Source organism: Somniosus microcephalus, unplaced genomic scaffold, assembly GCF_052327205.1.
Source record: "Somniosus microcephalus isolate GS21.2 unplaced genomic scaffold, FLI_Smic_1.0 unresolved_chr7, whole genome shotgun sequence".
Taxonomy (NCBI): Eukaryota; Metazoa; Chordata; class Chondrichthyes; order Squaliformes; family Somniosidae; genus Somniosus; species Somniosus microcephalus.
Window position 1 is genome coordinate 32,484,616 of NW_028225185.1, and position 22,852 is coordinate 32,507,467.

Sequence of the window (22,852 nt, forward strand, 5' to 3'; positions counted from 1 at the left end):
TGGTGTAACCAAAGTATATGGAGACCAGAACTGTGCACGGTGCTCCAAGTGTGGTCTAACCAAGGTAGATGGAGACCATAACTCTGCACAGTGCTCCAAGTGTGGTCTAACCAAGGTATATGGAGACCAGAACTGTGCACCGTGCTCCAAGTGTGGTCTAACCAAAGTATATGGAGACCAGAACTGTGCCCAGTGCTCCAAGTGCAGTCTAACCAAAGTATATGGAGACCAGAACTGTGCACAGTGCTCCAAGTGCGGTCTAACCAGGGTATATGGAGACCAGAACTGTGCACAGTGCTCCAAGTGCGGTCTAATCAAGGTATATGGAGACCAGAACTGTGCACGGTGCTCCAAGTGCGGTCTAATCAAGGTATATGGAGACCAGAACTGTGCACAGTGCTCCAAGTGTGGTCTAACCAAGGTATAGGGAGACCAGAACTGTGCACAGTGCTCCAAGTGTGGTCTAACCAAGGTATACGGAGACCAGAACTGTGCACGGTGCTCCAAGTGTGATCTAACCAAGGTATCGGGAGACCAGAACTGTGCACGGTGCTCCAAGTGTGGTCTAACCAAGGTATATGGAGACCAGAACTGTGCACAGTGCACCAAGTGTGGTCTAACAAAGGTATATGGAGACCCTAACTGTGCACAGTGCTCCAAGTGTGGTCTAACCAAGGTATATGGAGACCAGAACTGTGCACAGTGCTCCAAGTGCGGTCTAACCAAGGTATATGGAGACCCGAACTGTGCACAGTGCTCCAAGTGTGGTCTAACCAAGGTATATGGAGACCAGAACTGTGCACAGTGCTCCAAGTGCGGTCTAACCAAGGTATATGGAGGGCAGAACTGTGCACAGTGCGCCAAGTGTGGTCTAACCAAGGTATACGGAGACCAGAACTGTGCACAGTGCTCCAAGTGTGGTCTAACCAAGGTATATGGAGACCAGAACTGTGCACAGTGCTCCAAGTGTGGTCGAACCAAGGTATAGGGAGACCAGAACTGTGCATAGTGCTCCAAGTGTGATCTAACCAAAGTATATGGAGACCAGAACTGTGCACAGTGCTCCAAGTGTGGTCTAACCAAAGTATATGGAGACCAGATCTGTGCACAGTGCTCCAAGTGTGGTCTAACCAAGGAAGATGGAGACCAGAACTGTGCACAGTGCTCCAAGTGCAGTCTAACCAAAGTATATGGAGACCAGAACTGTGCACAGTGCTCCAAGTGCGGTCTAACCAGGGTATATGGAGACCAGAACTGTGCACAGTGCTCGAAGTGTGGTCTAACCCAGGTATATGGAGACCAGAACCGTGCACGGTGCTCCAAGTGCGGTCTAACCAAGGTATATGGAGACCAGAACTGTGCACGGTGCTCCAAATGCGGTCTAACCAAGGTATATGGAGACCAGAACTGTGCACGGTGCTCCAAGTGTGGTCTAACCAAGGTATATGGAGACCAGAACTGTGCACGGTGCTCCAAGTGTGGTCTAACCAGGGTATATGGAGACCAGAACTGTGCACGGTGCTCCAAGTGTGGTCTAACCAGGGTATATGGAGACCAGAACTGTGCACGGTGCTCCAAGTGTGGTCTAACCAGGGTATATGCAGACCAGAACTGTGCACGGTGCTCCAAGTGTGGTCTAACCAGGGTATATGGAGACCAGAACTGTGCACGGTGCTCCAAGTGTGGTCTAACCAGGGTATATGGAGACCAGAACTGTGCACGGTGCTCCAAGTGTGGTCTAACCAGGGTATATGGAGACCAGAACTGTGCACGGTGCTCCAAGTGTGGTCTAACCAAGGTATATGGAGACCAGAACTGTGCACGGTGCTCCAAGTGTGGTCTAACCAGGGTATATGGAGACCAGAACTGTGCACGGTGCTCCAAGTGTGGTCTAACCAGGGTATATGGAGACCAGAACTGTGCACGGTGCTCCAAGTGTGGTCTAACCAGGGTATATGGAGACCAGAACTGTGCACGGTGCTCCAAGTGTGGTCTAACCAGGGTATATGGAGACCAGAACTGCGCACGGTGCTCCAAGTGTGGTCTAACCAGGGTATATGGAGACCAGAACTGTGCACAGTGCTCCAAGTGTGGTCTAACCAAGGTATACGGAGATCAGAACTGTGCACGGTGCTCCAAGTGTGGTCTAAGCAAGGTACATGGAGACCAGAACTGTGCACAGTGCTCCAAGTGTAGTCTAACCAAGGTATATGGAGACCAGAACTGTGCACAGTGCTCCAAGTGTGGTCGAACCAAGGTACAGGGAGACCAGAACTGTGCATAGTGCTCCAAGTGTGGTCTAACCAAGGAAGATGGAGACCAGAACTGTGCACAGTGCTCCAAGTGCAGTCTAACCAAAGTATTTGGAGACCAAAACTGTGCACAGTGCTCCAAGTGCGGTCGAACCAGGGTATATGGAGACTAGAACTGTGCACAGTGCTCCAAGTGTGGTCTAACCAGGGTATATGGAGACCAGAACTGTGCACAGTGCTCCAAGTGTGGTCTAACCAAGGTATATGGAGACCAGAACTGTGCACCGTGCTCCAGGTGTGGTGTAACCAAAGTATATGGAGACCAGAACTGTGCACGGTGCTCCAAGTGTGGTCTAACCAAGGTAGATGGAGACCATAACTCTGCACAGTGCTCCAAGTGTGGTCTAACCAAGGTATATGGAGACCAGAACTGTGCACCGTGCTCCAAGTGTGGTCTAACCAAAGTATATGGAGACCAGAACTGTGCCCAGTGCTCCAAGTGCAGTCTAACCAAAGTATATGGAGACCAGAACTGTGCACAGTGCTCCAAGTGCGGTCTAACCAGGGTATATGGAGACCAGAACTGTGCACAGTGCTCCAAGTGCGGTCTAATCAAGGTATATGGAGACCAGAACTGTGCACGGTGCTCCAAGTGCGGTCTAATCAAGGTATATGGAGACCAGAACTGTGCACAGTGCTCCAAGTGTGGTCTAACCAAGGTATAGGGAGACCAGAACTGTGCACAGTGCTCCAAGTGTGGTCTAACCAAGGTATACGGAGACCAGAACTGTGCACGGTGCTCCAAGTGTGATCTAACCAAGGTATCGGGAGACCAGAACTGTGCACGGTGCTCCAAGTGTGGTCTAACCAAGGTATATGGAGACCAGAACTGTGCACAGTGCACCAAGTGTGGTCTAACAAAGGTATATGGAGACCCTAACTGTGCACAGTGCTCCAAGTGTGGTCTAACCAAGGTATATGGAGACCAGAACTGTGCACAGTGCTCCAAGTGCGGTCTAACCAAGGTATATGGAGACCCGAACTGTGCACAGTGCTCCAAGTGTGGTCTAACCAAGGTATATGGAGACCAGAACTGTGCACAGTGCTCCAAGTGCGGTCTAACCAAGGTATATGGAGGGCAGAACTGTGCACAGTGCGCCAAGTGTGGTCTAACCAAGGTATACGGAGACCAGAACTGTGCACAGTGCTCCAAGTGTGGTCTAACCAAGGTATATGGAGACCAGAACTGTGCACAGTGCTCCAAGTGTGGTCGAACCAAGGTATAGGGAGACCAGAACTGTGCATAGTGCTCCAAGTGTGATCTAACCAAAGTATATGGAGACCAGAACTGTGCACAGTGCTCCAAGTGTGGTCTAACCAAAGTATATGGAGACCAGATCTGTGCACAGTGCTCCAAGTGTGGTCTAACCAAGGAAGATGGAGACCAGAACTGTGCACAGTGCTCCAAGTGCAGTCTAACCAAAGTATATGGAGACCAGAACTGTGCACAGTGCTCCAAGTGCGGTCTAACCAGGGTATATGGAGACCAGAACTGTGCACAGTGCTCGAAGTGTGGTCTAACCCAGGTATATGGAGACCAGAACCGTGCACGGTGCTCCAAGTGCGGTCTAACCAAGGTATATGGAGACCAGAACTGTGCACGGTGCTCCAAATGCGGTCTAACCAAGGTATATGGAGACCAGAACTGTGCACGGTGCTCCAAGTGTGGTCTAACCAAGGTATATGGAGACCAGAACTGTGCACGGTGCTCCAAGTGTGGTCTAACCAGGGTATATGGAGACCAGAACTGTGCACGGTGCTCCAAGTGTGGTCTAACCAGGGTATATGGAGACCAGAACTGTGCACGGTGCTCCAAGTGTGGTCTAACCAGGGTATATGCAGACCAGAACTGTGCACGGTGCTCCAAGTGTGGTCTAACCAGGGTATATGGAGACCAGAACTGTGCACGGTGCTCCAAGTGTGGTCTAACCAGGGTATATGGAGACCAGAACTGTGCACGGTGCTCCAAGTGTGGTCTAACCAGGGTATATGGAGACCAGAACTGTGCACGGTGCTCCAAGTGTGGTCTAACCAAGGTATATGGAGACCAGAACTGTGCACGGTGCTCCAAGTGTGGTCTAACCAGGGTATATGGAGACCAGAACTGTGCACGGTGCTCCAAGTGTGGTCTAACCAGGGTATATGGAGACCAGAACTGTGCACGGTGCTCCAAGTGTGGTCTAACCAGGGTATATGGAGACCAGAACTGTGCACGGTGCTCCAAGTGTGGTCTAACCAGGGTATATGGAGACCAGAACTGCGCACGGTGCTCCAAGTGTGGTCTAACCAGGGTATATGGAGACCAGAACTGTGCACGGTGCTCCAAGTGTGGTCTAACCAAGGTATACGGAGACCAGAACTGTGCACGGTGCTCCAAGTGTGGTCTAACCACGGTATACGGAGACCAGAACTGTGCACGGTGCTCCTAGTGTGGTCTAACCAGGGTATATGGAGACCAGAACTGTGCACGGTGCTCCAGGTGTGGTCTAACCAGGGTATACGGAGACCAGAACTGTGCCCGGTGCTCCTAGTGTGGTCTAACCAGGGTATATGGAGACCAGAACTGTGCACAATGCTCCAAATGTGGTCAAACCAGGGTATATGGAGACCAGAACTGTGCACAGTGCTCCAAGTGTGGTCTAACCAAGGTATATGGAGACCAGAACTGTGCACAGTGCTCCAAGTGTGGTCTAACCAAGGTATATGAAGACCAGAACTGTGCACGGTTCTCCAAGTGCAGTCTAACCAAAGGTTCGATACAAGTTTAACATGACTTCTCTGCTTTTTAATTCAAACCCTCTAGAAACGAACCCTATTTTTAACCTGCATCGTTACTTTTAGTGATTTGTGTACCCGTAGATCTTTTTACTCCTCTATCCCGTTTAGAATTTGCCCAATACTTGACAAGCGTGAGCTGCTGAAAGGGTTAAACTGGAGCAGGTCGCCGCCCCCTCAACTCTTACCCCACCCCCCCCAACCCCGAGCCCTGGCGTCGCTGTTAGTCACAAACCGCCGTGCGATAAAGGAGGCTAGTATTTCCAATTGCTTGTTACCATGGACACAGTCACAGCCTGCGAGAGAGCTGATGGGATTCTCACGCACGGCTGATTCCCCATAGGACAAAGCGGGGGGTGGGGGGGGGAACGAGAGGCAAGGCAGGCTGCACGCCGAGAGTCCGCTTTGCCCTCTGCTGCTCGGCGTTCCTTGCGCAGTCAGCCACACCACACAGAGCTTTGTCTGGCAAGCAAGGTCGGCCTCACCGCCAGGCTGCGAGCGTGATCGAAGCCAAGACGAAGCAGGGAGTTCTGCGCCCTGCCGCCGCACCCCCTCCACTTCCCTCTCCGCCTCCAGCACTCGCGACGAGGCAACTGTCCAGCAGCGTTCCTGCCCTCCCCACTTGGCTGCCCCTGGGAGGGTAACTGAGCAAGGCTGGCATTGATTGCCCATCCCTAATCGCCCCTCGAGAAGGTGGTGGTGAGCCGCCTTCTTGAACCGCTACAGTCCCGTGTGGTGAAGGTGCTCCCACAGCGCTGTTAGGGAGGGAGTTCCAGGATTTTGACCCAGTGACGATGAAGGATCGGCCGATATGTTTCCAAGTCAGGATGGTGTGTGTGACTGGGAGGGGAACCTGGAGGTGGTGGTGTTCCCGTGCGCCTGCTGCCCTTGTCCTTCTAGGTGGAAGACGTCGCGGGTTTGGGAGGTGCTGCCGAAGAAGCCTTGGCGAGTTTCTGCAGTGCATCTTGTAGATGGTCCACACTGCAGCCGCGGTGCGCCGGTGGTGGAGGGAGTGAATGTTTAAGGTGGTGGATGGGGTGCCGATCAAGCGGGCTGCTTTGTCCTGGTTGGTGTCGAGTTTCTCGAGTGTTGTTGGAGCTGCAACTCATCCAGGCAAGTGGAGAGTATTCCATCACATTCCTGACTTGTGCCTTGTCGATGGTGGAAAGGCTTTGGGGAGTCAGGAGGTGAGACACTCTCCGCAGAATACCCAGCCTCTGACCTGCTCTTGTAGCTACATGAGTTTACCTGGTCTCGCCCGGTGTGCGGGATTGAGCCCCCGCACACCGAGTAGGAAAGGCTCAGGCTCCATTTCCGGCCTGTGTTGAGTTAGCCTGATCTCCAAACAGGGTCTGGGGTGGGTACGGGATTGGTGTTGTGCTAAAGCTAGTCTCTGCGGCCCTGGATTAAAGAGACGGGAGGAGGGGGGGATATCGGATAGCTTTCCTGATCCTGATTACTATTAATGCTGAAAAATATGTCCGCGAATGCATAGCAACGAGCAGGATGCTGCCTCCACAGTTGCATAGCCGTGTCGCCACTCACTGGTCCGGTTGACACATGGAGAGAGAGCATTGGGGCCGGAACCAAGAGAGTCCGCACCTTCAGGGGCGCAGGGACGCCAGGAAAGTTGGGAGAAAAATTGACGTAAATCAACATTAGGAACAGGAGGAGGGCGTTCAGCCCCCTCGAGCCTGTTACACTAGGAACAGGATTTGGCCGTTCAACCCCCTCGAGCCTGTTACATTAGGAACAGGAGGAAGCCATTCAGCCCCTCGAGCCTATTACATTAGGAACAGGAGGAGGCCGTTCAGCCCACCTTGAGCCTGTTACATTAGGAACAGGAGGAGGCCATTCAGGCCCCTCGAGCCTGTTACATTAGGAACAGGAGGAGGCCATTCAGCCCCCTCGAGCCTGTTACATTCGGAACAGGAGGAGGCCGTTCAGCCCCCTCGAGCCTGTTACATTAGGAACAGGAGGAGGCCGTTCAGCCCCCTCAAGCCTGTTACATTAGGAACAGGAGGTGGCTGTTCAGCCCCCTCGAGCCTGTTACATTAGGAACAGGAGGAGGCCGTTCAGCCCCATCGAGCCTGTTACATTAGGAACAGGAGGAGGCCGTTCAGCCCCCTCGAGCCTGTTACATTAGGAACAGGAGGAGGCCGTTCAGCCCCCTCAAGCCTGTTACATTAGGAACAGGAGGAGGCCGTTCAGCCCCCCGAGCCTGTTACATTAGGAACAGGAGGAGGCCGTTCAGCCCCCTCGAGCCTGTTACATTAGGAACAGGAGGAGGCCATTCAGCCCCCTCGAGCCTGTTACATTAGGAACAGGAGGAGGCCATTCAGCCCCTCGAGCCTGTTACATTAGGAACAGGAGGAGGCCGTTCAGCCCCCTCGAGCCTGTTACATTAGGAACAGGAGGAGGCCATTCAGCCCCCTCGAGCCTGTTACATTAGGAACAGGAGGAGGCCATTCAGCCCCTCGAGCCTGTTACATTAGGAACAGGAGGAGGCCGTTCAGCCCCCTCGAGCCTGTTACATTAGGAACAGGAGGAGGCCGTTCAGCCCCTCGAGCCTGTTCCGCCATTCAATGAGATCGCGGCTGATCTGCATCTTAACTTCATTTACCCGCCTTATCTCCGTAACCCTTAATAACCTCGTCTAACAAAAATCTATCGATCTCAGTTTTGAAAGCACCAATTGACCCCCAGCCTCAACAGCTCTTTGCGGGAGAGAGTTCCAGATTCCCACCAGCCTTTGTGTGAAGAAGTGCTTCCTGACATCACCCCTGAATGGCCTGGCTCTAATTTGGAGGTTCTGCCCCTTTGTTCTGGACTCCCCCCCACCAGAGGAAATAGTTTCCCTCTCGATCGACCCGATCGGATCCTTTAATCATCTCAAACACCTCGATCAGATCACCCCTTAATCTTCTACACTCGAGGGAACACAAGCCCAGTCTGTGCAACCTGTCCTCGGGATTTAACCCTTTTAGCCCCCGGTATCAACAACAATACCACCTTGTATTTATATAGCGTCTTTAATGCAGTAAAACGTCCCAAGGGGCCTTGCCTCTTTCCCCTGGTGTCCTGCACCGTGGGGCCTCAGCCCTTCCCCTGGTGTCCCTGCACCGTGGGGCCTTGGCCCTTCCCCTGGTGTCCCTGCACCGTGGGGCCTCGGCCCTTCCCCCGGTGTCCCTGCACCGTGGGGCCTCGGCCCTTCCCCCTGGTGTCCCCGCACCGTGGGGCCTCGGCCCTTCCCCTGGTGTCCCTGCACCGTGGGGCCTCGGCCCTTCCCCCGGTGTCCCTGCACCGTGGGGCCTCGGCCCTTCCCCCTGGAATAGCAGCAGGTCTCCTCTGCAGTCCAACCCCTCTGATACAGGCGCCATTGTAACTCCAGCCATGTCACCTTACCTCGCCTATGTAAATCCCGGTGTCGTTTTCATCATCAGTGCGGTAGCAGACCGTCAATCCCAGCTTCTCCTGGTGGCTGTCTTTGTACAGTTCCACTTCCTCAACAGGAAAAACAGCAAACACAACATCAACAGAGATCCCTTGCCGAAAAGAAAAAACTCACATTTCTCCGGCATCTTCCACCACCTCAGGCCGTCCCAAAGCGCCTCACAGCCAATGAAGGACTCTTGAAGTGTCCGTGTTCAGATCCCTCCCTGGCCTCGCCCACCCCTCCCTATCTCTGTAACCTCCTCCAGCCCCTACAACCCTCCCTATCTCTGTAACCTCCTCCAGCCCCTACAACCCTCCCTATCTCTGTAACCTCCTCCAGCCCCTACAACCCTCCCCATCTCTGTAACCTCCTCCAGCCCCTACAACCCTCCCTATCTCTGTAACCTCCTCCAGCCCCCTACACCCCTCCCTATCTCTGTAACCTCCTCCAGCCCCTACAACCCTCCCTATCTCTGTAACCTCCTCCAGCCCCTTCACCCCTCCCTATCTCTGTAACCTCCTCCAGCCCCTACAACCCTCCCTATCTCTGTAACCTCCTCCAGCCCCTACAACCCTCCCTATCTCTGTAACCTCCTCCAGCCCCGACAACCCTCCCTATCTCTGTAACCTCCTCCAGCCCCTACAACCCTCCCTATCTCTGTAACCTCCTCCAGCCCCTACACCCTTCCGATCTCTGTAACCTCCTCCAGCCCCTACAACCCTCCCTATCTCTGTAACTTCCTCCAGCCCCTACACCCCTTCCGATCTCTGTAACCTCCTCCAGCCCCTACACACTTCCTCTCTGTAACCTCCTCCAGCCCCTACAACCCTCCCTATCTCTGTAACCTCCTCCAGCCCCCTACAACCCTCCCTATCTCTGTAACCTCCTCCAGCCCCTACAACCCTCCCTATCTCTGTAACCTCCTCCAGCCCCTACACTCCTTCCTATCTCTGTAACCTCCTCCAGCTCCTACAACCCTCCCTATCTCTGTAACCTCCTCCAGCCCCTACAACCCTCCCTATCTCTGTAACCTCCTCCAGCCCCTACAACCCTCCCTATCTCTGTAACCTCCTCCAGCCCCTACACCCCTCCCTATCTCTTTAACCTCCTCCAGCCCCCTACACCCCTCCCTATCTCTGTAACCTCCTCCAGCCCCTACACCCTTCCTATCTCTGTAACCTCCTCCAGCCCCTACAACCCTCCCTATCTCTGTAACCTCCTCCAGCCCCTACACCCCTCCCTATCTCTTTAACCTCCTCCAGCCCCCTACACCCCTCCCTATCTCTGTAACCTCCTCCAGCCCCTACACCCTTCCTATCTCTGTAACCTCCTCCAGCCCCTACAACCCTCCCTATCTCTGTAACCTCCTCCAGCCCCTACAACCTTCCCTATCTCTGTAACCTCCTCCAGCCCCTACAACCCTCCCTATCTCTGTAACCTCCTCCAGCCCCTACAGCCCTCCCTATCTCTGTAACCTCCTCCAGCCCCCTACAACCCTCCCTATCTCTGAAACCTCCTCCAGCCCCTACAACCCTCCCTATCTCTGTAACCTCCTCCAGCCCCTACAACCCTCCCTATCTCTGTAACCTCCTCCAGCCCCTACAACCCTCCCTATCTCTGTAACCTCCTCCAGCCCCTACAACCCTCCCTATCTCTGTAACCTCCTCCAGCCCCCTACACCCCTCCCTATCTCTGTAACCTCCTCCAGCCCCTACAACCCTCCCTATCTCTGTAACCTCCTCCAGCCCCTACACCCCTCCCTATCTCTGTAACCTCCTCCAGCCCCGACAACCCTCCCTATCTCTGTAACCTCCTCCAGCCCCTACAACCCTCCCTATCTCTGTAACCTCCTCCAGCCCCTACACCCTTCCTATCTCTGTAACCTCCTCCAGCCCCTACAACCCTCCCTATCTCTGTAACCTCCTCCAGCCCCTACACCCCTTCCTATCTCTGTAACCTCCTCCAGCCCCTACACCCTTCCTATCTCTGTAACCTCCTCCAGCCCCTACAACCCTCCCTATCTCTGTAACCTCCTCCAGCCCCCTACAACCCTCCCTATCTCTGTAACCTCCTCCAGCCCCTACAACCCTCCCTATCTCTGTAACCTCCTCCAGCCCCTACACTCCTTCCTATCTCTGTAACCTCCTCCAGCTCCTACAACCCTCCCTATCTCTGTAACCTCCTCCAGCCCCTACAACCCTCCCTATCTCTGTAACCTCCTCCAGCCCCTACAACCCTCCCGATCTCTGTAACCTCCTCCAGCCCCTACAACCCTCCCTATCTCTGTAACCTCCTCCAGCCCCTACACCCCTCCCTATCTCTTTAACCTCCTCCAGCCCCCTACACCCCTCCCTATCTCTGTAACCTCCTCCAGCCCCTACACCCTTCCTATCTCTGTAACCTCCTCCAGCCCCTACAACCCTCCCTATCTCTGTAACCTCCTCCAGCCCCTACAACCCTCCCTATCTCTGTAACCTCCTCCAGCCCCTACAACCCTCCCTATCTCTGTAACCTCCTCCAGCCCCTACAGCCCTCCCTATCTCTGTAACCTCCTCCAGCCCCCTACAACCCTCCCTATCTCTGAAACCTCCTCCAGCCCCTACAACCCTCCCTATCTCTGTAACCTCCTCCAGCCCCTACAACCCTCCCTATCTCTGTAACCTCCTCCAGCCCCCTACACCCCTCCCTATCTCTGTAACCTCCTCCTGCCCCTACAACCCTCCCTATCTCTGAAACCTCCTCCAGCCCCTACAACCCTCCCTATCTCTGTAACCTCCTCCAGCCCCTACAACCCTCCCTATCTCTGTAACCTCCTCCAGCCCCCTACACCCCTCCCTATCTCTGTAACCTCCTCCTGCCCCTACAACCCTCCCTATCTCTGTAACCTCCTCCAGCCCTACAACCCTCCCTATCTCTGTAACCTCCTCCAGCCCCTACAACCCTCCCTATCTCTGTAACCTCCTCCTGCCCCCTACAACCCTCCCTATCTCTGTAACCTCCTCCAGCCCCCTACAACCCTCCCTATCTCTGTAACCTCCTCCAGCCCCTACAACCCTCCCTATCTCTGTAACCTCCTCCAGCCCCCTACAACCCTCCCTATCTCTGTAACCTCCTCCAGCCCCTACAACCCTCCCTATCTCTGTAGCCTCCTCCAGCCCCTACAACCCTCCCTATCTCTGTAACCTCCTCCAGCCCCTACACCCTTCCTATCTCTGTAACCTCCTCCAGCCCCTACACCCCTTCCTATCTCTGTAACCTCCTCCAGCCCCTACAACCCTCCCTATCTCTGTAACCTCCTCCAGCCCCTACAACCCTCCCTATCTCTGTAACCTCCTCCAGCCCTACAGCCCTCCCTATCTCTGTAACCTCCTCCTGCCCCTACAACCCTCCCTATCTCTGTAACCTCCTCCAGCCCTGCAACCCTCCCTTTCTCTGTAACCTCCTCCAGCCCCTACAACCCTCCCTATCTCTGTAACCTCCTCCTGCCCCCTACAACCCTCCCTATCTCTGTAACCTCCTCCAGCCCCCTACAACCCTCCCTATCTCTGTAACCTCCTCCAGCCCCTACAACCCTCCCTATCTCTGTAACCTCCTCCTGCCCTACAACCCTCCGAACATCGGAGCATCGGAACAGGAGGAGGCCATTCAGCCCCTCGAGCCTGTTCTGCCATTCAAAGAGATCACGGCTGATCTGCGACCTAACTCCATCTACCCGCCTTTACCCCATATCGCTCAATACCTTCGGTTAACAGAAATCTACCAATCTCAGATGTAAAATTAACAATTGATCCAGCATCAAATGCCGTTTGTAGAAGAGAGATCCAAACTTCTACCGCCCTTTGTGTGTAGAAGTATTTCCTAACTTCACTCCTGAAAGGTCCGAGATCTCAGCGCTCCTCCAATTCTGGTCTCTCGTGCATCCAATTTCCATCACTCCGCCATTGGCGACCGCGCCAGGGCCCCCGAGCTCTGGAATTCCCTCCCTAAACCTCTCCGCCTCTCTCTCCTCCTTTAAGACGCTCCTTAAAACCGACCTCTTTGACCCAGCATTTGGTCACCTGTCCCAACATCACCTTGCGTGGTTTGGAGTCGGATTTACGCTCACCTCGTACTCCAGCTCCTCAGCTCGATCCACCTCGTGGTGTCCGCTGTCCAGGTAGTCATTGGGGTCGTAGAACTCGTTGCCGATCGGAGGGCTGTTCGAATGACATGGCATACGTCAGCAGTCAATTAGCGAGAGATCCCCTAACACAGGACAACGCTTTTCCTGTACCCTGATCCCGTGTAGGAGAGAGGGGGTGCTAGGGAATTTTGAGGGATTAGGCATTGCAAAGAAAGGAAGACAGACTCGCATTTCTCCAGCGCCTTTCACCACCTCAGGACGTCCCAAAGTGCGTCACAGCCAATGAGGTACTTTTTGAATTGTGGTCACTGTTGCAATGTGGGAAACGCGGCAGCCAATTTGTGCACAGCAAGCTCCCACAAACAGCAATGTGATAACGACCAGATCATCTGTTTTTAGTGATGTTGGTTGAGGGATAAATATTGTCCCTTGGGGTTAACGTCTCATCCTCAAAGACGTCACCTCTGACAGTGAATCGCTCCCTCAGTACTGCCCCTCTGACAGTGCGGCGCTCCCTCAGTACTGCCCCTCCGACAGTGTGGCGCTCCCTCAGTACCGCCCCTCCGACAGTGCGGCGCTCCCTCAGTACCGCCCCTCCGACAGTGCGGCGCTCCCTCAGTACTGCCCCTCCGACAGTGCGGCGCTCCCTCAGTACCGCCCCTCCGACAATGTGGCGCTTTCAAAAGAGTTAATGATTCAGGGTAAGGGTCACTGTACACGGTCCCTGTTTATTCAGGGTAAGGGTCACTGTACAGGGTCCCTGTTTATTCAGGGTAAGGGTCACTGTACACGGTCCCTGTTTATTCAGGGTAAGGGTCACTGTACACGGTCCCTGTTTATTCAGGGTAAGGGTCACTGTACACGGTCCCTGTTTATTCAGGGTAAGGGTCACTGTACACGGTCCCTGTTTATTCAGGGTAAGGGTCACTGTACACGGTCCCTGTTTATTCAGGGTAAGGGTCACTGTACACGGTCCCTGTTTATTCAGGGTAAGGGTCACTGTACACGGTCCCTGTTCATTCAGGGTAAGGGTCACTGTACACGGTCCCTGTTTATTCAGGGTAAGGGTCACTGTACACGGTCCCTGTTTATTCAGGGTAAGGGTCACTGTACACGGTCCCTGTTTATTCAGGTTAGGGGTCACTGTACACGGTCCCTGTTTATTCAGGTTAAGGGTCACTGTACATGGTCCCTGTGTATTCAGGGTAAGGGTCACTGTACACGGTCCCTGTGTATTCAGGGTAAGGGTCACTGTACACGGTCCCTGTTTATTCAGGGTAAGGGTCACTGTACACGGTCCCTGTGTATTCAGGGTAAGGGTCACTGTACACGGTCACTGATACTCACAGATCGGACAGGACGTAGGGTTCCAGCAGGACGACGGGCGGCGATGGAGGCCGCACTTTGCTGAGGGCCATGATGTGTTCAAAGGTGATGTCGGTCTGGGTCCCATTGTCGACGAGCAGCAGGTCCTGGATGGAGACGGCGGCCTTCCCTCTTGGACTCCGTCGCAGCACTTGAATGACGAGAGGGTCTCTGGCCGGCCTGAGGACTTCGACAGCCTGCTCCTGGTTCACTTTACACAGCTCCTTCCCATGGACCTGCAGGAGACAGCGGACAAGGGGGCAAATCAGGAGACAGACACCAATTAATCCCACGGCGCAGGACACCAGGGGAAGGGCCGAGGCCCCACGGTGCAGGGACACCAGGGGGAAGGGCCGAGGCCCCACGGTGCAGGGACACCAGGGGAAGGGCCGAGGCCCCACGGTGCAGGGACACCAAGGGGAAGGGCCGAGGCCCCACGGTGCAGGGACACCAGGGGAAGGGCCGAGGCCCCACGGTGCAGGGACACCAAGGGGAAGGGCCGAGGCCCCACGGTGCAGGGACACCAGGGGAAGGGCCGGGGCCCCACGGCGCAGGGACACCAGGGGAAGGGCCGAGGCCCCACAGCGCAGGGACACCAGGGGAAGGGCCGAGGCCCCACGGTGCAGGGACACCAGGGGAAGGGCCGAGGCCCCACGGTGCAGGGACACCAGGGTGAAGGGCCGAGGCCCCACGGTGCAGGGACACCAGGGGAAGGGCCGAGGCCCCACAGCGCAGGGACACCAGGGGAAGGGCCGAGGCCCCACGGTGCAGGGACACCAGGGGGAAGGGCCGAGGCCCCACGGTGCAGGGACACCAGGGGGAAGGGCCGAGGCCCCACGGTGCAGGGACACCAGGGGAAGGGCCGAGGCCCCACAGCGCAGGGACACCAGGGGAAGGACCGAGGCCTCCAGTGGCTGACCACCTCTCGACCGTCTCCGCTGTCTCCTTATGTCTGCGGACTAGCCTACCCCCCCACCGAGGTTATACCCCACCCTCTGGTCAATGCGTCAGGAGAGGCTGACCTCTGTCCCCGCCCCCTACCCTCCCACACCATGTACTCACTGCGTGCGGACTCACGGGCGACAATCTGCGTCCTACCACTCCATGACGCGATCCATTTGAGCCCTGGGGAGTGGGAGGGAAAAAAGACCGAATGAATAATCATTTTGATCACTGAAGGTTCGGTCCGCCGTGCCTCAGGATTGCCTCGGAGATGGCAGGAATTGATGCGAGCAAAAACCCGGGGAGATTTCAAATATCTGTGAACGCTTATATAGGGAGAAAGAAATATCGGAGATGGTGGGGGGGGGGGGGGGGGTAAGGCTGTTTGACCGGGTGGGGCGGTGGGCGCCAGATCGTCACAGGATGAACATAAGAAATAGGAGTCGGCCATTCGGCCCCTCGAGCCCGCTCCGCCATTCAATAACAGCATGGCTGATCTGTTCTTGGCCTCAACCCCACTTTCCTGCCTGTTCCCCATAACCCTCGACTCCCCGTAGCTCAAATATTGGTCTATCTCCGCCTTGAATATATTCACTGACTGTGTGTGTGAGTGAGTGAGTGAGTGAGTGAGTGAGGTGAGTGAGTGAGTGAGTGAGTGAGTGAGTGAGTGTGAGTGAATGAGCGTGTCTGAGTGTTAGTGTGAGTGAGTGTGTGCGCGAGTGTGTGTGCAAGAGCGTGTGCGAGAGCGTGTGAGAGCCTGTGCACGAGTGTGTGTAGGTGTGTGTGTGTGTGTGTGTGTGTGAGCCTGTGCGCGAGTGTGTCTGTGTGAGTGTCTGTGCACGAGTGTGTCTGGGAGTGTGTGTGTGCGCGCGCGCGCGCGCGAGTGTGTGTGGGAGTGTGTCTGTGTGAGTGTCTGTGCGCGAGTGTGTGTGTAAGTGTGTGTGTAAGTGTGTGTGTAAGTGTGAGTGTGAGTGTGTGTGTGAGTGTGTGTGTGTGAGTGTGTGTGTGAGTGTGTGTGTGAGTGTCTGTGTGTGAGTGTGTGTGAGCCTGTGCGCGAGTGTGTGTGGGAGTGTGTGTGTGAGTGTCTGTGCGCGAGTGTGTGTGTAAGTGTGTGTGTAAGTGTGAGTGTGTGTGGGAGTGTGTGTGGGAGTGTGTGTGTGGGAGTGTCTGTGCGCGAGTGTGTGTGTAAGTGTGAGTGTGTCTGGGAGTGTGTGTGTGTGCGCGAGTCTGTGCGCGAGTGTGTGTGGGAGTGTGTCTGTGTGAGTGTCTGTGCGCGAGTGTGTGTGTAAGTGTGTGTGTAAGTGTGAGTGTGTGTGGGAGTGTGTGTGGGAGTGTGTGTGTGAGTGTCTGTGCGCGAGTGTGTGTGTAAGTGTGTAAGTGTGAGTGTGTGTGGGAGTGTGTGTGTGTGTGAGCCTGTGCGCGAGTGAGTGTGTGTGAGTGTCTGTGCGCGAGTGTGTGAAAGCCTGTGCGCGAGTGTGTGTGAGTGTCTGTGTGTGAGTGTCTGTGTGAAGAATGGTCATTTAGTGAACATCTCCCCCAGAGCCCGGTCTCTCAGCCAGGCTGACGGTCTCTGAGCCGACTGGAGGGGGCGGCCGAGGGCCAAGGGACCAGAATGGAGGCATCCTTCATTATTCTTCAAACATTTCACATGCAGCCGATGCTTAGAGAAACGGCCGGCCCCCCAAGGAGCCTGGAGCGACGTGATTGCAGCTGGTAATTGCCTGGTAAGCATTGCGGCAAGCGGGGAAGGGTTGGGGGAAGGGATTCCTCTGCCTTTAATCGAAGACATTGTCACCATGGTAACGGGAGTCGAGGAATTCTTGGTCACGGCGAGGTCAGTCTATCTCCTGAGACTCCGACGGGAGCTCCGGCACGTGACTACCAGATCTAGGGCACACCAGGCGCAGCTTAGGAATCGATGCAAGGACGATGCAGTCCTACAGTTACCCGGCATATCTCACAGAAAGAAAGGACTCGCGATTCTCCAGCGCCTTTCATCACCTCAGGACATCCCAAAGCGCTTCACGGCCAATGAAGGACTTTTTTTTAGAAGCACTGCTGTAATGTAGGCAACGCGGCAGCCGATTTGCCCACAGCAAGCTCCCAAAAACAGCAATGTGATAATGACCAGATCATCTGTTTTTAGTGATGTTGGTTGAGAGATAAATATTAGCCCCAGTACCGCCTCTCCCACAGTGCGGCGCTCCCTCAGTACTGCCCCTCCGACAGTGCGGTGCTCCCTCAGTACCGCCCCTCCGACAGTGCGGCGCTCCCTCAGCACTGCCCCTCCGACAGTGCGGCGCTCCCTCAGTACCGCCCCTCCGACAGTGCGGCGCTCCCTCAGTACTGCCCCTCCGACAGTGCGGCGCTCCCTCAGCACTGCCCCTCCGACAGTGCGCCGCTCCCTCAGTACCGCCCCTCCGACAGTGCGGCGGTCCCTCAGTACTGCCCCTCCGACAGTGCGGCGCTCCCTCGGTACTGCCCCTCCGACAATGCAGCGCTCCCTCAGTACTGCCCCTCCGACAGTGCGGCGCTCCCTCAGTACCGCCCATCCGACAGTGTGGCACTCTCTCGGTACTGCCCCTCCGACAGTGCGGCGCCTCCTCAGTACCGCCCCTCCGACAGTGCGGCGCTCCCTCGGTACTGCCCCTCCGACAATGCAGCGCTCCCTCAGTACTGCCCCTCCGACAGTGCGGCGCTCCCTCAGTACCGCCCATCCGACAGTGTGGCACTCTCTCGGTACTGCCCCTCCGACAGTGCGGCGCCTCCTCAGTACCGCCCCTCCGACAGTGCGGCGCTCCCTCAGTACTGCCCCTCCGACAGTGCGGCGCTCCCTCAGTACTGCCCCTCTGACACTGCGGCGCTCCCTCAGTACCGCCCCTCCGACAGTGCGGCGCTCCCTCAGTACCGCCCCTCCGACAGTGCGGCGCTCCCTCAGTACCGCCCCTCCGACAGTGCGGCGCTCCCTCAGTACCGCCCCTCCGACAGTGCGGCGCTCCCTCAGTACCGCCCCTCCGACAGTGCGGCGCTCCCTCAGTACCGCCCCTCCGACAGTGCGGTGCTCCCTCAGTACTGCCCCTCCGACAGTGCGGCGCTCCCTCAGTACCGCCCCTCCGACAGTGCGGCGCTCCCTCAGTACCGCCCCTCCAACAGTACGGCGCTCCCTCAGTACCGCCCCTCCGACAGTGCGGCGCTCCCTCAGTACCGCCCCTCCGACAGTGCGGCGCTCCCTCAGTACCGCCCCTCCGACAGTGCGGCGCTCCCTCAGTACCGCCCCTCCCACAGTGCGGCGCTCCCTCAGTACCGCCCCTCCGACAGTGTGGCACTCTCTCGGTACTGCCCCTCCGACAGTGCGGCGCTTCCTCAGTACCGCCCCTCCGACAGTGCGGCGCTCCCTCAGTACTGCCCCTCCGACAGTGCGGCGCTCCCTCAGTACTGCCCCTCTGACAGTGCGGCGCTCCCTCAGTACTGCACTGAAGTGTCAGCCTAGATTTTGTGCTCGAGTGTCTAGAGTGGGACTTCAAAACACAACTTCTGACTCAGAGGCGAGGATGATACAATATCACAGCGCACAATATCAGCGCATTCCCACCCTCCTCTCCCACTGCCCCCAGAGGTGCTGACCCTCACTACTGTCCTCTACCCAGTGCTGTACCTGCCTTGGGTGTGTTTGATGAGGACAGTGTAGAGGGAGCTTTACTCTGTATCTAACCCCGTGCTGTACCTGCCCTGGGAGTGTTTGATGGGACAGTGTAGAGGGAGCTTTACTCTGTATCTAACCCGTGCTGTACCTGCCCTGGGAGTGTTTGATGGGACAGTGCAGAGGGAGCTTTACTCTGTATCTAACCCCGTGCTGTACCTGCCCTGGGAGTGTTTGATGAGGACAGTGTAGAGGGAGCTTTACTCTGTATCTAACCCGTGCTGTACCTGCCCTGGGAGTGTTTGATGGGACAGTGTAGAGGGAGCTTTACTCTGTATCTAACCCCGTGCTGTACCTGCCCCGGGAGTGTTTGATGGGACAGTGTAGAGGGAGCTTTACTCTGTATCTAACCCGTGCTGTACCTGCCCTGGGCGTGTTTGATGGGACAGTGTAGAGGGAGGTTTACACTGTATCTAACCCCGTGCTGTACCTGCCCTGGGAGTGTTTGATGGGACAGTGTAGAGGGAGGTTTACTCTGTATCCAACCCGTGCTGTACCTGCCCTGGGAGTGTTTGATGGGACAGTGTAGAGGAAGCTTTACTCTGTATCTAACCCGTGCTGTACCTGCCCTGGGAGTGTTTGATGGGACAGTGTAGAGGGCGCTTTACTCTGTATCTAACCCCGTGCTGTACCTGCCCTGGGAGTGTTTGATGGGGACAGTGTAGAGGGAGGTTTACTCTGTATCCAACCCGTGCTGTACCTGCCCTGGGAGTGTTTGATGGGACAGTGTAGAGGAAGCTTTACTCTGTATCTAACCCGTGCTGTAGCTGCCCTGGGAGTGTTTGATGGGACAGTGTAGAGGGAGCTTTACTCTGTATCTAACCCCGTGCTGTACCTGCCCTGGGAGTGTTTGATGGGGACAGTGTAGAGGGAGCTTTACACTGTATCTAACCCGTGCTGTACCTGCCCTGGGAGTGTTTGATGGGACAGTGTAGAGGGAGCTTTACACTGTATCTAACCCGTGCTGTACCTGCCCTGGGAGTGTTTGATGGGACAGTGTAGAGGGAGCTTTACTCTGTATCTAACCCGTGCTGTACCTGCCCTGGGAGTGTTTGATGGGACAGTGTAGAGGGAGCTTTACTCTGTATCTAACCCGTGCTGTACCTGCCCTGGGAGTGTTTGATGGGGGACAGTGTAGAGGGAGCTTTACTCTGTATCTAACCCGTGCTGTACCTGCCCTGGGAGTGTTTGATGGGACAGTGTAGAGGGAGCTTTACTCTGTATCTAACCCGTGCTGTACCTGCCCTGGGAGTGTTTGATGGGACAGTGTAGAGGGAGTTTTACTCTGTATCTAACCCGTGCTGTACCTGCCCTGGGAGTGTTTGATGGGGACAGTGTAGAGGGAGCTTTACTCTGTATCTAACCCGTGCTGTACCTGCCCTGGGAGCGTTTGACGGAGGAGGATAGCTACTCGATTCACCGCACTGACAGTTTTGAGTGGAATGCACACATTCCGAAGGTTGATATTGTTGTGTTCCGCGGCATCTATTGTAGATTAAATAGGTGAGAACAAAGGGAAAGACGAATAGAGGTGGAGGCAGTGCCTTTCCTCGTTCGACTCTAATCCCTTACTGTTGCAGACAGAAAATTCTCTGTGGAATAACTCCAGCGAGCAGAACAAAGAGAGGTGTGCAGAGACATTAATGGAACGGAATTCCTGCAGATCAGTAAAGAGGGGCGTTGCAGCAAGAATTTCAGATATCAGTTTTTGAAGGGGAATCGATTATCTGGTCGAAAGCTACCCTGCGATACTGTCAGGTTCACGTCCTTTTGTCCGCTCTCCTTTCCCCTCCCTCCCCGCTCTCTCTCTCTCTCTCTCCAATGCCGGGGTCCAAGACCCCTCGCTACCGCCTCTCCCTCATACCCCACCCAACAGGGCCTTCAGTGGGGTCTGCGCGGAGGGAGCCTCACTCTGTGTCTTTCACCTGGCGATTCCTGGCCTCTCAGCCCAGAGAACGATTATCGGCAGGCAATTCGGCCAGCGCAGGCATCGCGCAACTCTCTCCTCTGAGCCAGAAGGTTGTGGGTTCAAGTCCCACTCCGGGGACTCGAGCAGAAAAATCTCCCACAGTACCGCCTCTCCGACAGTGTGGCGCTCCCTCAGCACTGCCCCTCCAACAGTGCGGCGCTCTCTCAGTACTGCCCCTCCGACAGTACGGCGCTCCCTCAGTACCGCCCCTCCGACAGTGCGGCGCTCCCTCAGTACCGCCCCTCCGACAGTGCGGCGCTCCCTCAGTACCGCCCCTTCGACAGTGCGGCGCTCCCTCAGTACCGCCCCTCCGACAGTGCGGCGCTCCCTCAGTACCGCCCCTCCGACAGTGCGGCGCTCCCTCAGTACTGCCACTCCGACAGTGCGGCGCTCCCTCAGTACCGCCCCTCCGACAGTGCGGTGCTCCCTCAGTACCGCCCCTCCGACAGTGCAGCGCTCCCTCAGTACCGCCCCTCCGACGGTGCGATGCTCCCTCAATACTGCCCCTCCGACAGTGCGGTGCATTAGGAACAGGAGGAGGCTGTTCAGCCCCCTCGAGCCTGTTACATTAGGAACAGGCAGAGGCCATTCAGCCCCTCGAGCCTGTTACATTAGGAACAGGAGGAGGCCATTCAGTCCCTCGAGCCTGTTGCATTAGGAACAGGAGGAGGCCATTCAGCCCCTCGAGCCTGTTGCATTAGGAACAGGAGGAGGCCATTCAGCCCCTCGAGCCTGTTACACTAGGAACAGGAGGAGGCCATTCAGCCCCTCGAGCCTATTACATTCGGAACAGGAGGAGGCCATTCAGCCCCTCGAGCCTGTTACATTAGGAACAGAAGGAGGCCATTCAGCCCCTTGAGCCTGTTACACCCCTTGTGACCCCACCTCAATGTTCTTTGATGTAATGTTTTCCTGACTGACCTGTTTGGACACCATTCACACCTTTGATTGCTGTGATTATCTCTCTGCCGAGGTGTGATAAATGGCAGTTAGAAAGATTACCTGTAAACATCTGACATTATTCTCTGACTATATAAGCTGTGTCTTTATGCATCTCTCCACTTCACCTGACGAAGGAGCAGCGCTCCGAAAGCTTGTGATTTCAAATAAAGCTGTTGGACTATAACCTGGTGTTGTGTGACTTCTTACATTTGTCCACCCCAGTCCAACTCCGGCATCTCCACACCTGTTACACTAGGAACAGGAGGAGGCCATTCAGTCCCCTCGAGCCTGTTACATTAGGAACAGGAGGAGGCCATTCAGCCCCTCGAGCCTGTTCCGCCATTCAATAAGATCATGTCTGATCTGTATTTTAACTCCATCTACCCACCTTAGTCTGTAACCCTTAATCCTCTTATCCAACAAAAATCTATCAATCTCAGATTTGAAAGCTCCAATTGACCCCCAGCCTCGACAGCTCTTTGGGGGAGAGAGTTCCAGATTCCCACCAGCCTTTGTGTGAAGAAGTGCTTCCTGACATCACCCCTGAACGGCCTGGCTCTAATTTGAAGGTTCTGCCCCCTTGTTCTGGACTCCCCCCACCAGAGGAAATAATTTCTCTCTCGATCGACCCGATCGGATCCTTTAATCACCTCAAACACCTCGATCAGATCACCCCTTAATCTTCTACACTCGAGGGAACACAAGCCGTGGGCAGCACGGTGGCGTAGTGGTTAGCACTGTTGCCTCACAGCGCCAGAGTCCCGGGTTCGAATCCGGCCTCGGGTGACTGTCTGTGTGGAGTTTGCACATTCTCCCTGTGTTTGTGTGGGTTTCCTCCGGGTGCTCCGGTTTCCTCCCACAGTCCAAAGATGTGCGGGTTAGGTTGATTGGCTATGATAAATTGACCCTTAGTGTTAGGGGGATTAAAATGTGTGGGGTTACGGAGATAGGGTGGGATATGTGTCGGTGTAGGGGTTACGGGGATAGGGTGGGACATGTGTCGGTGCAGGCTCGATGGGCCGAAATGGCCTCTATCTGCACTGTGGGGTTTCTGTGATTTCTGTGATTCTGTGAAGCCCAGTCTGTGCAACCTGTCCTCGGGATTTAGCCCCCGGGATCCTGAGGAATCTGTGCTGCCCTCCCCTCCGAGGCTGAAATGTCCTTCCCGAGGTGCGGGGCCCGGAACTGAACCCAGTGACTCCAGATGGGATCTAACCAGAGCGCTTTATAACCTCTTCCCCTTTCATAAGAACATAAGAAATAGGAGCAGGAGTCGGCCATTCGGCCC

At 55.7% G+C, this 22,852-nt stretch overlaps 1 protein-coding gene across 1 annotated transcript in view; it reads right to left on the minus strand.

Moving 5' to 3' along the window:
- LOC147086752 (PDZ domain-containing protein 4-like) overlaps positions 1-22,852 on the minus strand; it is a 143,580-nt gene that overhangs the window by 79,834 nt on the left and 40,894 nt on the right. Inside the window, exons 2-5 of the mRNA XM_085978313.1 lie at positions 15,074-15,136; positions 13,994-14,247; positions 12,629-12,719; positions 8,493-8,591 (exon numbers count right to left, since the gene is read on the minus strand). Coding sequence (XP_085834439.1) covers positions 8,493-8,591; positions 12,629-12,719; positions 13,994-14,247; positions 15,074-15,136 — 507 coding nt within the window. The remainder of the gene's footprint in view (positions 1-8,492; positions 8,592-12,628; positions 12,720-13,993; positions 14,248-15,073; positions 15,137-22,852) is intronic.